Here is a 14,039-nt window from a genome sequence, read left to right as displayed (position 1 = left end):
TATAAAATTACACTTTTTACTTTTCTCCTTGTCGATTTGTTTTTCTTCTTTCCTTTTTTTGTCATTTTTTTGTGTCATCATTTTCTTCATCCAATTTTATGTTTATTTTTCTTCTTCTTGTCTCTCTTTTTTAAGTACTTTGGACGAGAAAGAGAAACAGTAAGTTATTCACAAGCGAAAAATAAGTACTTGAACGAGAATGAAGAGAGAAAAGTTACTCATGAGTGAGAAAATGAAGAAATTTGATTACTATGTGAAGCACGGACGCGGAAATAAAGACAACTATCCTTCATGAAAATTTGAAATATGGGTCAATTTTAATTTGGGTTTCCAAAAAGTGGTCATCCTTACAAAACTCCCTCTTCAACGTTATCTTTTCCATGGCAACGACTCTCTCTATTTTAGGCCGTATTGTCTTCCTTAGTACTCTATCATTTGACTGCTTATAACTTGATCATATATGCTCGTTATCACTGTAGTGACAATGAACATCGACAAGCTTCTAAGGAAAACTACTAAAATATTGAAAGAAGTTGAAAGAGGGGAAGAACCATACACATGGAGAATATGAAATTTGTAGAAGAAAAGGAAGATAGGATCATATGAGAGAAATGAGAAAGTAATTGAAAGATAAAGGGTAAAATGCACTTTTGGACCTCTGGTTCATAAGGTTGATGTTTATTTGGAGTTTTAAAACATACACTTTGATCCCCACGTTTGCTAAATACTTTTAAATAGTGCTTGAGTTAACTTTTACTCAACGAAATGCTCACTAGATTGTTAATTGCTGACGTAAATATTAGTTATATGTGATGATGCGTAAATTATATTGCATTAGTTGAAAAATAAATCAAAATAAAAGCTTTAAAATATCTTATAACTTTATAAAAGCTTTAAAATGTCTCGTAACTTTAAAATCTTTTATTTTTTTATTTATCTTGTTGGAAAATAAGAAGATTCATTTTTTTTATTTAACATGTAAGTTAAATAAATGACAAATAGACATGGATAATAGAAATATATAATTGATAATTACTTTAGTATTATTTTTTCCTAATATTAAATTAATAATATTATTTTTTCCTAATATAAAATCAAAATTTTATATTAGAAAAAAACATTATTATAATTATCCATTATCTATTTCTATTATTATTTTACCATATCGTTTTTAACTTACATGTTAAATAAAAAAATGTATCTTCTTTCTTACCAACAAGATAAATAATAATAAAAAAAAAAAGATAAAAAGATTTTAGAGGTATATGCCTACTTTAAAGTTTTTATTTTGATTTATTTTTCAATTAATTCAATATAATTTACACTATCATCGAAATATAACAACTAATGACCACACCAGCTAATAAGCATTAACAAACGTGGGGACTAAAGTGTCTATCTTAAAAACTCAAGAACCAAATAAACGTGACAAACTTCATGGACCAAAAGTACATTTTAAATTAAAACAGAACTGACATGGTGGTAGTTGCTTTTATATCTTTAAAATTTTAAAAACTAAAAATTAAATCCTTAGATTTATCTATGTTATGTAATTCATTGTATAAACTGCATTGATTATATAATTTTGAACAATTTTATGCTTTATAGATTTAAGTCATGTAATTATATTATATCTGATAGTGTGATGGTTAACACTTTTAAAAGTTTAAAATCCAATTGTCATTGTTGAAAGAGGGTAACTTATAAACGAGTGACTTTTGAAATTTTTTTATAAATAAATTGATTTTTTAACCTTGGTAGTTTCTTTTCAATTTCATATTTTTATTATTTTATTATTTTTTACTCAAGCCAAATTTTAATTTACAATCTAATTTAATAGATCATTAAGTTCAGTTTCATTAATACATAGACCAAAAAAAGGAAAGAAATTATTATTATCAAAGGCCGTTTTAGTCCTTTGCTTTTTTTTTTAGTACAAGAGCTAGATTATGCCATTTGAACTTCAAGCAATTTAAATACGATCCAATTTAGAAGTATATATAATACAATTTATTAATTTATTAACAACAAAAGACTAACACCGAATTTAATTACCTCTAATTCTCATTAAGCTCATTTACCGATCCAACAAAATGGCTCGTGATAAATTTAAGCATTATGAGCATAAAATTATCAAAATCTAAGCTTCCAAATTCATGATTCTAAATTTATTACAAGAACATTTTAACAACATAAACTCAATTATTACAAATTAACCATGCAAGGAAGGACTTCTCACCATGCTTTTAGCTCTTCAAGCATATCAGAGCAGAGCTTTCCAACCTTTTAAAGAGCAAATGAACATGATCACACACTAATAGACCAACACGTTGAAGTTCCAATGCATTTATACAGCAACATGGAACGAAGAAACACCATTGGAATCAGTGTCCTAATTCAACAGGTACGAATCCTCCATCGAGCGATGCCTTCACAGCATCGAGCACCAGCTGAGTCTTTCGAGTGATAGTTGGCCATTTTTCCTCAGGTTTGGCGCCATTTAATTTGATCTCTTTAACCAAATGAGAAAATTCTCTCACCATGTGAGCCTCTTGAGGAAGATCAGTAGGAACGATATGTTTGCTTGGTAGAGGTTGCCAACCAGTCACGAGTTCAGTGAACCCGGATTTTGAACAGGTGGAGAAATAGGCCTCTTTCTCTACGTAAGGTATGATGAAATCATTAAGATGTAATGTCCCATTTGTTCCTATGGCAGTAACATCCATGGTCAAATTTGACAAGAAAGAGCAATGGAAGGTTGCTACTTTTCCATCCTCCCAAAGAAGGGAGCATCCACATGATAAAATCACGCCCAATTCGTTCAAAACAGGATTAGGCAAGGCAATCACTCTTTTAGGCAGTTCGTAGTTGGCGGCAAAAAGGATTGAACGAATACAGTACCATCCGGCATCACCTAAAGCACCAAGACCATCAAGGTCGGGTTTCACGCGAATATCATTAGCTAAGAAGTCAGCATCAGCAGCAAAAGAGAAAACACTGTTTACCTGTGATATTCATAGAAAAAGAAAAGCAGACAATCTTCCAATTAATTAATCATCCAAATCTCGAGGAAAATTTGAACTGATCGACTTAAGTACAACAAAAACACCGAACAAAAAATAACATTTACATAAGAGTTTAATATTCTCCATTGCATTTGCTAAATTTAACGTTTTGTTTTTATATTTTTTAACCAAAAACCAGAGTTCACTCACACCTTTTAACATCTATGCAACATCATCATCAAATTTGAAATAGTAAAGACCAATGCGATCATGACAACAAATGATGAAGGCCAAAGGAGAACCCCGGTTTCATTTCATCTCATTCGACACCATGACCAACAATTTTGATGAGCAACAGGATTACAGGAGAGACTTGACACTCATGCACAAGCATTTTTGTTAGGTATCCATTCCTAAGTACATAAGAAATAATAAAACAACAAATACAACTATACCATAATACCAACGAAGAAAATACAATATCAATGGCCTTTCGAGAGGCCAATCTCTCGCCCAAAGTGCCACACTGGACAATATCAAAAAGTATACCTCCTCCCAGCGGCGGATCTAGAAAATATATTGAGGGGGGCTAAAAGGAAAATATGGAAAATAAATTACATAGGTAGGATTTGAACTTGGGTGGGTAGGAGGGTTGACAGTCAGAGTAACCACTAAGCTAATGATAAATATTAATAATTAAGTAGTTTTCTTTATACATATTATATAAAGACAATAAAGTTGAGGGGGGCTCGAGCCCCCCTGGGCCTATGCTAAATCCGCCGGTGCCTCCTCCAAGGTGCCCCTCCCTTTATTTATAACCAAGATACCACTACTAACTACCACTATGCCATTACTAATATTCTACTAGTATTTTAAATATATGCCTAACTAGTACTCTCAAAATTTAAGATGGAAAGGCTGCTATATAAACAGTCAAAATATGTACAATCCTTCTTCAAAATGAATGAATGTGAAACAAGGGGAAGGTAGGTGATGTGCCAATTGCCAAACAATATGGAAGAAGTACAAGTTCTTCAGATATTCAAGAGGTCTGAGGTTATCCCTCCACTGATTTTACTACTTAACTCTCCCCACTATTACACGTCATCTATTTGGTGCTTGCTCCAACTACCCAAACTCGAACAGTCCCACTTCTCCTTCAGTATAAAACATGCCAACACTATCGTACCAACTAAATAGTCATGCACATTTGCTCCCTCCTCCCAGTTCCTCTTATTCTAAGTTTGCTATACTTGACAGGCAGTTAACAACTCCTATTAGAAGGACGAAATGCACTGAACTTAAAGAGGAAGAAAGGGTATTTATAGGAATTTAATGATCTCAATAACGGGCAAGGACAGCCCAACGAACAAGAATAAGAATCCTTCAACTATGGGATTGTCTTGTAATGACAACACTATATAAAAATGAAAAAAAGGATAATTTAAGCCTTTTAGCTTTATGCTTCGTGTCTATTTGGTCTTTGAACTTTTAAATTACAAATGAAGTCCACAAGCTATTAAAAAAACAGGAACCTACTAAATGTAAGATTGAAAAATTATGGTTCCCTTGGACATTTTCGTCAAATTTATACTTAATATATCAAATAATTTTTGAAAAACTCAAGTCCTTCAAAACTTTAGGAACCATTTGGCACAAAATTGAAAGTTTAATAACCCATCTAAGTTTATAAAAAGAAACAGAACATTTTACTATTGAAAGTTTTTTTAAAAACATAAAGTATTTTACTTTTGAAAGCTTTTAGAAAGAAACAAGCTATCATCAAAAAAACATTTACAAGGTATCACAGAGAAGGAGCCCCATGTTTGTTGCAAAAAGAAAACAATCTACTAAACATCACATCAAAAGATTCAAGAATGTATCAAATACTCTGCTTTCTTTCCATCTAAAAGCTCCAAAGAATTGTACAGAATATCACAAATTAAACATATGTTCTCCCTCTTGCTTCTCTTCAGTGTCTGAAATCATAAACGATTAAGTTAACAACCTATGTTTTGAATCTCAAATTTCTAAACAAATTATCATCAATTTCAAGAAACAGCAGACCACAATCAAGTATAACCACATAATAGACGCTCAACTGAATACTCTCCACGAAGCAATCAAATAATTCGAATTTCCATCACAATTGGATTAAGTCAGAGAGTCCAGTAGATAAATTACATCACTCTGAATGAAATTTGAATGACATACCGCTTTGAGCTGGCCAAATTTGTCAGCATCAAAAAGAAATTCCTTCATCTTGGCCGTACGAGGGTTGTGCATCCACATGGTACCATCCATGAACTGAACTCCATTGGCCTCACAGGCTTCGAGAATCTTGTCAAACTCAGCTACGTTAAGAGCCACAGGCTTCTCGAGGAGCAAGTGCTTCTTCTTCTCGGCGGCGAGAACGGCCCAGCGCAAGTGAAGACTAGTCGGAAGAGGGACATAGACGGCGTCGATTTCGGGGTCATCGAGTACAGCTTCGTAAGAACCATAGATTTTGACATGAGGACTAAAGCCATTATCGGATGCAAATTTTGAGGCCTTTTCCAGTGAACGACTGCCTATTGCGGAAAGAGTGGCGTTGGGAGCAAGGGCAATAGCTCGAGAAACTTTCCGAGCAATGTCGGCGGCGCCGATGATCCCGAAACGGATGATTGTGTCGGCCATGCCCGGAGCTTTGGAGATTGGTGGAAAGTGGAAAGAATGATGGAGATAATCGGATTATGTATATTTTGAAATCGACTTTATAGGAAGAGGTATATATTGTAGTGTATAGGAAAAAGTAATTTGGTACATTCTTTGTTATACGGTTGAATCGTAACTTTGTCACCTCCAAATTTATTTGATTTTGTATAACTGTGAGTGACCATTTGGTAAAAAGGGTTGTCAATCATTAGGCAAAAAGGCCGGCCTTTTTGGTGTTATTGGAGTGCGTCTCCCCACTCCTCTTTTCATTTTTCTTTATCACATTTCTCTCTTTCCTTTTTCTTTTCCTTTTATTAAAAAAAAAAAATATTTTTACTTATTTTTTAATGCTATTTTTTCTTTTTGTTCAATCATATATTTTTTCCTACTTTGAGTTTTGAAATTTGGTAATGTTTGATTTTGTGTAAATTCAATTATTTTTTATTAACTTTTGTTTGATTCTTTTTAATTTTTATTTGCAGAATATGCTTTTTTTTAATTATAAGTTAATAAAATCGCGTCAATTTGATAAAATTTTAATTTGAATTAACTAGTATTCTTATAGACTAAGGGTTTGTTCATAATAAAGTTTCAATGTTCTTATATACTAAGAATACCAACACGAATGTGTAGTTCTTTTTAACGATGAAAAAAAGGGGGCAACTAGATAAATAGTAAAAAATGAAGTTTACTTTGTAAAAATAGCAAAATTTTATTTTAATTATAAAAATGTCAAAAATGAAAAAATAGAATGATAAATTGTTAAAAAGCGGAATTAAATGGCCATTACTCTAGTCCAAATGACACCTCCTAAAATACAATCATTGTAAAAACAGAAATACATCATAATTAAGACTCACATCTCAAAACTAACGTCAAATTAGAACATTTTTTTCCCCAAAAACAAAACCCAAAACTTCAAACAAAAACTCAAAACCCTACTGTTCCAAATCGTTTCACCTTCTTCGTCTCCATTAAAGATCAAAGCTAACCTCCTAAAAGCATACATCCACATAGCCATTGGTGTTAAAAACCAGTGGCGATGACATATACTATACTCCGCCTCTCTGTCATTTGTCGTTTTTTGCAAAATCAAAGTTTGAAATTCTTCTATTCTCTTTTATCTATAATCTAATGGAAACATTTTGTCATCGTTTTTTTGCAAAATCACGGTTTGAAAACCTTCTTTTCTTTATAACGGGAAAATACAAAAACTTTGTTAAGAGTTTGAATTTTATTTAAGAAATATGACGATTTCCAAACTAGTCAAAACGTTTAGATGGATTGAAAAAAATTCTTTTCATATTTTAGATAAATGAAACTGAATCTAATATAACAACCAAATATATACCGTTTTATGAAGTTTACTAATGAAGTATTTTGATATTTCCGAAAAAATTGAATAAAAAGTTCGTTAAAGATAGATATAATTAGTTTAATATAGGATTAAAATAATAAAAATAAATAAAATATTTTGGAAACTTTATTAAACCTACACTTTTTTGAAATCTTAGAAAAATAAATATTCTGGATTAGTTAAATGTATATTTAAAAAATTTTAGAAAATAATATATAAAAATTTATTAAAAATAAGAGGTTAAATTAGGATGTAATTTTATTAAATAAATATTTATTAGATATAAAAGTTCGATTAGGATAAGTAATTGGAGATATTATGGATAGAGATTCATAAGAAAAATTTGGTTCAATAATATTGTAAGAATAAATCTTAGATTCGGTTAGGATCTAACATAATATCCAAGTTTGAAAAATACACAGTGTTTCAAAAATCCGGTGGCCTTAGAAATGTATGATACATTAAAAATACAGTGTATGTGAAAATCATAACATACCACTAAAGAATCAGAGGCAAAGTGGGAATGAAAAAGACACGTGTCAGGAAATTTGTTGTAAAACTTATTAATTACGTCTAATTTTTCCATTCCATCCAATTACTCTTTAATCAACACCCTAGATTCCCAACTAAATGTAGAAATCTATTCTTGAATTGATAATTAGCTGGCTCAGTTTAATTGAAACCCTAGTTAGGGACTTAGGTTATGGTTCCCAATATAGTTTTGGTTGAGGAAAATAATAACCATACGGGGTGTAAGTTCAAATATGTAAATTTCAAATCAAGAGTCCTTCGCAATCATCTCTTGCATGACTACATTCTTCATTATATTCATCAACGTTCTTGAATGGAGTAGAATTACTTTCACTAATAAATGCATCATACTCTCCATCATAAATCTCCAAATCATGAAATCTTCTAGATGACACCTTCAATACAACATACCAATAGGATGTCTCATTCTCACTTGAGTAAAATACTTGCTTAGCTTGCGATGCAAGTATAAACGACTCCTTACTAAATTGATGTTGGCTTTGATGTAAATTGACAAGCGTAAAACCATCTTCAACTCTCCATTTGAAACTTGTACCCAAACACATCTAAACAGAGGAATTTGATGTACATAATAGTCTAACAAAATAATCTTGGTTAGCACACCATAATAAGAAACCATATCAACAACTTCAGCTTCATCTCTAGAACTTGATTTGCATAATTTTTTTACTTGAAAAGATACACCACTGTTTTGTGTTGATCTTTCAATATTAATCTTGACATGGAATCTTTGACTATTAACAATAAAACCAGTGAAAGATACTGTAGATTTTCTAGGTCTATTTGCAAGCCACTTTACTAACTTCGATTCATTAGTGTTAGATGATTCCGTTTTAATTTGTCAAATCCAATGATTTAGTTGCTTTTAGTAGCTTATTATTTTAGAGCTTATCAACTAAGGCATAAAAGAAATAATCTACCTTTGATTTCAACCATGATGGAAACTCATCAGAGTGTGTTTTCTACAACAAGCTACTATCTGTAACAAGTCTTCTATTCGACGTAAGTAGCTCATTCATATGCATCCTATAAAATTATTGGGTTACATGTGTATTATACAATAAGAAAAAAGTAATAATCTTAGGCTTCAACTTCAAATACATACTCAACAAACGGTTCAATCTCTGTAGTGTTTAATAGCATATATCTACGTTCATTCTTTAAGTCATTATCATCCATTATAATCGATATCCCTGTTGATATTGGATGACCTTCAAGAATGACATTATTCTCCAATTCTTCATAACGACATTCTTTATGAAAGAATTCTGGCGACTCATTAAAAAATCCACTGGAAAAGTTTACATATTCATATGCTAAATAACCTTCAGCAGTACACCATTCTGGTCTTGCTCGATTCCTAGCTAACATATGCTTTGAGTACCTTCATGTATCTATGCCAATAAATATATATCATAATTGAAGGGATAAAAAGCCCTTTACAGCGGAAGAAATACAGAGACACAATTTTAATTGGAACCTTAAAAAATACCAATGAATTTCCATGGCTAAACATGCTTTAAAAAAAATACAGAGAAGAAGAACTTACTCTCGTTGACGACTCTGAATCTATCAAACACGAACTTGGGGCACCACCACTTGCAAACCTTCCTATTCTCTGATTGAGATGGTTTATGGGAATCAAATTGGACTAAGGGAATTTCTTTACAGAATTTTTTTTAAAGAGAATAAGAGAGAGTCGCAGAATCACCTTCTGTTTTGTTGCGCAAAAATTCCATCTTCTTCAAATGGAAGAAGTGGGAAGTTGAGAGAATAAATGGGAACGTGAAAAACCACCTACGTTCCCTATTAATTTAATAAATAAATATTAAATTAATATATATTAAATTAATTAATTAATTAAATTAAATAATTAATTAATTTAATAATTAATTAAATCATATTTAATTAATATTTCATTTAAATCATATTTAAATGAATATCTATCGCATAACCTATAGTTTTAATTTAATTAATTTAATTAAATCAAATTAAACTAAAATATTTGTTCACACGAGATTTCTAGAGAAATTTGGTTCGTGAAGTTGAACTTATGTTGATGTTGTATTTATATTGATTTGATGCAATGTGGTTCGATCTCTAGAATTTGATCCTCTGAATCTCTCTTGGCTGGATGCTTATGCTTGATTTAAGGAAGCGAAGCACGTGATGTTCTTGAAGTTGGAGTCTTGGAAGAAAGCTTGTATCTTTAAAGGAGCTTCAACCTTTGAGGATGTTTTTAAAGTTGGAGTCTTGTATCTTAAAAAAAGCTTTAATTTTTGAGGGTGTTCTTAAAGTGAGCTTTAATCTTCAAGGGTGTTCGACTTTAGGAGTTGAGAAGTCTTCTATCTCTTGAGAGAATTCTCTCTAGACCTTTTGAAGTAAAAAATTTGCCTCCCTACAAATGAAGAGAACTTCTCTATTTATAGAGTTATCTGGTAGACTTTTATGGACTTGAGCCCTTCCCTGGTGGGCTTTTATGGACTTGAGCCTGATTTGGTCCATGGACCATACCCATGGACTCAATCACATGGATTTGGGTCATATTTTATTTTGGGCTAAATTAAGTTTATTTTTGGGCTCAATTGAATTTTAGCTAAGTAAATAATATTTAATTGAACCAAAATAATTAATTTGATCCAATTGCCATAATAAAGACACATGACATTATTAGAATTGTCCAATTTTTGTCTTTAAATTTAATTTGGGACACATGCCAATTTTTAGTTAATCTCAAATACAACTATTTTAGTAAATGATGTGGCAATTTGTGATTGGTTCCAAAATTTCTTATTCAACAAATGCCCATAGATTTATGCACATGTATGGGTGGATGAATCTCGAAAAGATAAATTTAAAGTCCAAATACGAACTTTTTTTTTTGCTCAATTTGACATATCCAATTAATCAAACTATGAATTTAGTACATGAGTTTGATTTAAATTTGAAATAAGGGTTGGGATATGACCAATCCTTAATTTGAGAAAAGTTTAAGGCTTTATTCCTAACTTAGTTTTGTTTTGAGGATAAAAATTTGATGATTTTTTTATAAAATTTGGAACCATATTTTAATTTGAGACAAATATGAGATTTCTAGCATACCCTAATTTGACCTTAGATGCTGACCAATTTTAATATTGGGATAAAATGACCAAATTTAATTTTGAGATAAATATGAAATCTCAATCTTGGGATAAAGTTAGATTTATGGCTCCAATTTAAATTTAAGATAAAACAGATGGAGATAAAATCTAAATTTAAAATTTAATTTTGGGTAAAATCTAAACTTTGAAATATTCAAATATGCTTAATTATCTCAAAAAGTGGAACTCGAGATTTTATTCCAAGAATAACATAAGTTAATTGAATTTTAATTTAATTTTTTTAAAAAATAAAGTCATTAAAATATGTTTAAATATCTCAAAAGTGAAATCCGAGATTTTATTTCAAGATAAAATAACATAAGATAATTTACTTTTAATTTTATTTAAAAAAATTAAATTATTAAAATATGTTTAAATATCTCAAAAGTGAAATCCGAGATTTTATTCCAAGATAAAATTACATAAGATAATTCACTTTTAATTTTATTTTATTATTTAATAATTCCAAATCCTCTTAGGAATTGGACTTATTAGCCTTATAAATAGACTCATTCATTGATCATTCTTTACTCATCAAGCAAAACAAAGGTACGAGAGAAACAACTTCTCTTTCTTTTTTTTTCTTCTTCTTGTTTTTTAAACCTTTGAAGGTCCCATGCAAGTATATATGAGGTTATAGTCTTCTCGACGTCCTACTTCTTTGACCGTCAACTTCTGGGGTTTGTTCATGATAAACATGCATCTCTATCATGATGCCCTCTTGCTTCTTAGGGTTTGTTCATGATAGACACGCAACTCTATCATGACGCCCTCCTGCTTCTTAAGTTTTGTTCATGATAGACATGCCACTCTATCATGACGTCCTCTTGCTTCTTAGGGTTTGTTCACAATAGACACACAACTCTATCATGACACCCTCTTGCTTCTTAGGGTTTGTTCATGATAGACATGCCACTCTATCATGACACCCTCTTGCATCTTAGGATTTGTTCATGATAGACATGAAACTCTATCATGACGCCCTCCTACTTCTTAGGGTTTGTTCATAATAGACATGCCACTTTATCATGATGCCCTCTTGCTTCTTAGGGTTTGTTCATGATAGACACGCAACTCTATCATGACGCCTTCTTGCTTCTTAGGGTTTGTTCATGATAGACATGCAACTCTATCATAATGCCCTCTTGCTTTTTAGAGTTTGTTCATGATAGACATGCAACTCTATCATGACGTCCTCCTCCGTCCACTTTTACTTTCATATATCCTTTGTTCCAAGACCACGTTATCAGCACACTAACTTGCTTCTATTGATCTTCTTTTGTAGAACGATGGTTTACTTCACAAAACGATTCTTGTCTGGAGTTCGACACCTTGTAGTTTCTTCAGATAGAAATCAACCAAGAGAAGATGAACTTAATTTCCTTGTGGAGAAGCCATGGACTGGCTCTTTTGCAAATCGTTGGCCATGTTTAGACAACAATTTAATTCTTCCCAGATTGTCTGTGGAGATACCTTTATCCATGGGAAAAACTGCATGGGTCATACAGTCTTCTATCCATAACAAGGCTCCTAATTCTGATAGAGCTCTTACCCTCGGACAACGTTTAATTGAAGGCCAAACACGTTGGGGTGCTATGACCAAGGTCCCTGGAGAGTTCTGCTTTACTAACTGCTATTGGGCAGCTAGAGCTTGTAGTTGGTCGAAATGCGCGACTTCTTTATAGTTCTCGTTTATATGGTGCCGTAACAACCTCTTTGTACACTTACGATCGTAATAGTGATGTTGTTCGAGCATTTTGTGAAGCATGGTGTCCTTCGACTAATACTCTTCATACTATAGCGGGCGAGTTATCCATTTCTTTGTGGGACCTATGGTCCTTTGGGGGTCTTCCCATTAAGGGAGATCTCTACAAGGGAAGGATCCTTTATTTTAAGGAATTGACCTCCTCGCGAGATCTTTCGACATCCTGTCAATATCTTTCCAGGCGTATTATTCAATAGTTGTACGTAGAGGAAGGATCACATGACATCCTCTAAGAACGACTCCCAAATGACTATTAGCTCTTGGATTTCGTTTTGATACCTTGGGTCCATAAGCTAGATAAGTCAACCACACGAAAACAAAAGAAGGTGTCACGCTTCAAATCTACCCAGAATCCTGATGGTTCGAAGATCCAGGCTTGTGACTGGTCCTCTAGAGAGAACCTGTTATTTGCAGAATTCAGAATTAGGAACGATCTAAAGGATGAAACGTATTTAGCTGCCTTTTTATCTTGCTGATTATGCCTTTTTGTATTTCCACAGAAAGGATCATTTCTTCGTCCTGGAGTATTTATGGCTGCAAGCTTAATGACCACTGATGCTATTTATAGTCTTGCAGTTCCAGCTTTAGCGAACATATATCATGGGCTAGGTTTGATAACCAAAGCCTCCAATCCGATAGGACGCATGGACTTTCATTTCCTATGCATTATGTCCATGGCTGATTAGCCCATTATTTTGGTACACATTATCCACTTCCCACAGTAGTTCGAGGTCCCAAAATGACTAATTTTTTCAGCGAAGACGGATCTATTTATTTTGGCGAATATGAGGCGCGAGAACTGATCCATAATGGTGCAAGAATTTAGTGGCACGCTAACCTCCCAAACAGGAATAAACACAAACGCATGGTTGATACCCATGATTCATCATTTCTGCAGACTTCTTATTTTGTGAGCATGCGTTCTTGCTATTTGTCCTCTCAGTGTGGAAATACTTGGATCATAACATCATATAGTCCGTATTGATATGGACGACAATTTGGCTTTTACCAGGATATCTCTAATGATATAGGAGGCATGCCACCTGCGATCACACCAGATAATATGTTACACCACTAGAGGATAAGTACGAGGCGTAATACTTTATTTGAGTTATACTTGCCCGACCGTTCGTTAGAGCCTTGCAAGCATGTGACACATCAATTCACAGACTGGTGGGCCATGAGGCTCGAGACCTATCTTAAGGATAACATACATCATTTGGTGAGTAGTGTCATTCCTCCTCCTTCACAACCCAAACTACCTAAGAACCGAGGAAGCAACCTGAGTGGTAAAGAAATTCGTCTGGTTGAGGCGATGGCTGCTACTCTTAAAGAGGAGATAAATGAGCATAAAGATGAGAGTGATAGCAGCAAAAGTGATTGTCATTGGAAAAGATCTTTGAAGAAAGCAAAGGTATCAGTGATGATCGCGACGGAAGGGGTTCAAGTGCTTTGGGAGTCCCTAATGTTCCACCACTGGTTTGCACATTTTCCTTTCTTAAATTTTTTTTGTTCTTCTTCAC

At 32.8% G+C, this 14,039-nt stretch overlaps 1 protein-coding gene across 1 annotated transcript; it reads right to left on the bottom strand.

Annotated features, from left to right (window-relative positions):
- Positions 1-2,141: 2,141 nt before the first annotated feature.
- LOC103496560 (uncharacterized oxidoreductase At4g09670) lies at positions 2,142-5,841 on the bottom strand. The gene is made up of 2 exons (XM_008458465.3): positions 5,220-5,841; positions 2,142-3,005 (listed from the first exon to the last, which is right to left on the bottom strand). Exons 1-2 carry the CDS (start codon positions 5,679-5,681, stop codon positions 2,385-2,387), a joined length of 1,083 nt encoding a protein of 360 aa, XP_008456687.1. The 5' UTR covers positions 5,682-5,841; the 3' UTR covers positions 2,142-2,384.
- Between the last annotated feature and the right edge of the window lie 8,198 nt (positions 5,842-14,039).

Source organism: Cucumis melo, chromosome 3, assembly GCF_025177605.1.
Source record: "Cucumis melo cultivar AY chromosome 3, USDA_Cmelo_AY_1.0, whole genome shotgun sequence".
In the NCBI taxonomy this organism is placed as follows: domain Eukaryota; kingdom Viridiplantae; phylum Streptophyta; class Magnoliopsida; order Cucurbitales; family Cucurbitaceae; genus Cucumis; species Cucumis melo.
The sequence above is the reverse complement of the archived record's forward strand: the minus strand, read 5'-3'. Positions and strand labels throughout refer to the sequence as shown.

Bases quoted from the DNA above. Each gene is read 5' to 3' on its own strand.
- LOC103496560 (XM_008458465.3), bottom strand. From the start codon at position 5,681: ATGGCCGACACAATCATCCGTTTCGGGATCATCGGCGCCGCCGACATT. The intron at 3,006-5,219 runs GTATGTCATTCA...TGAATATCACAG, and splicing joins AATTTGGCCAGCTCAAAGCG to GTAAACAGTGTTTTCTCTTT.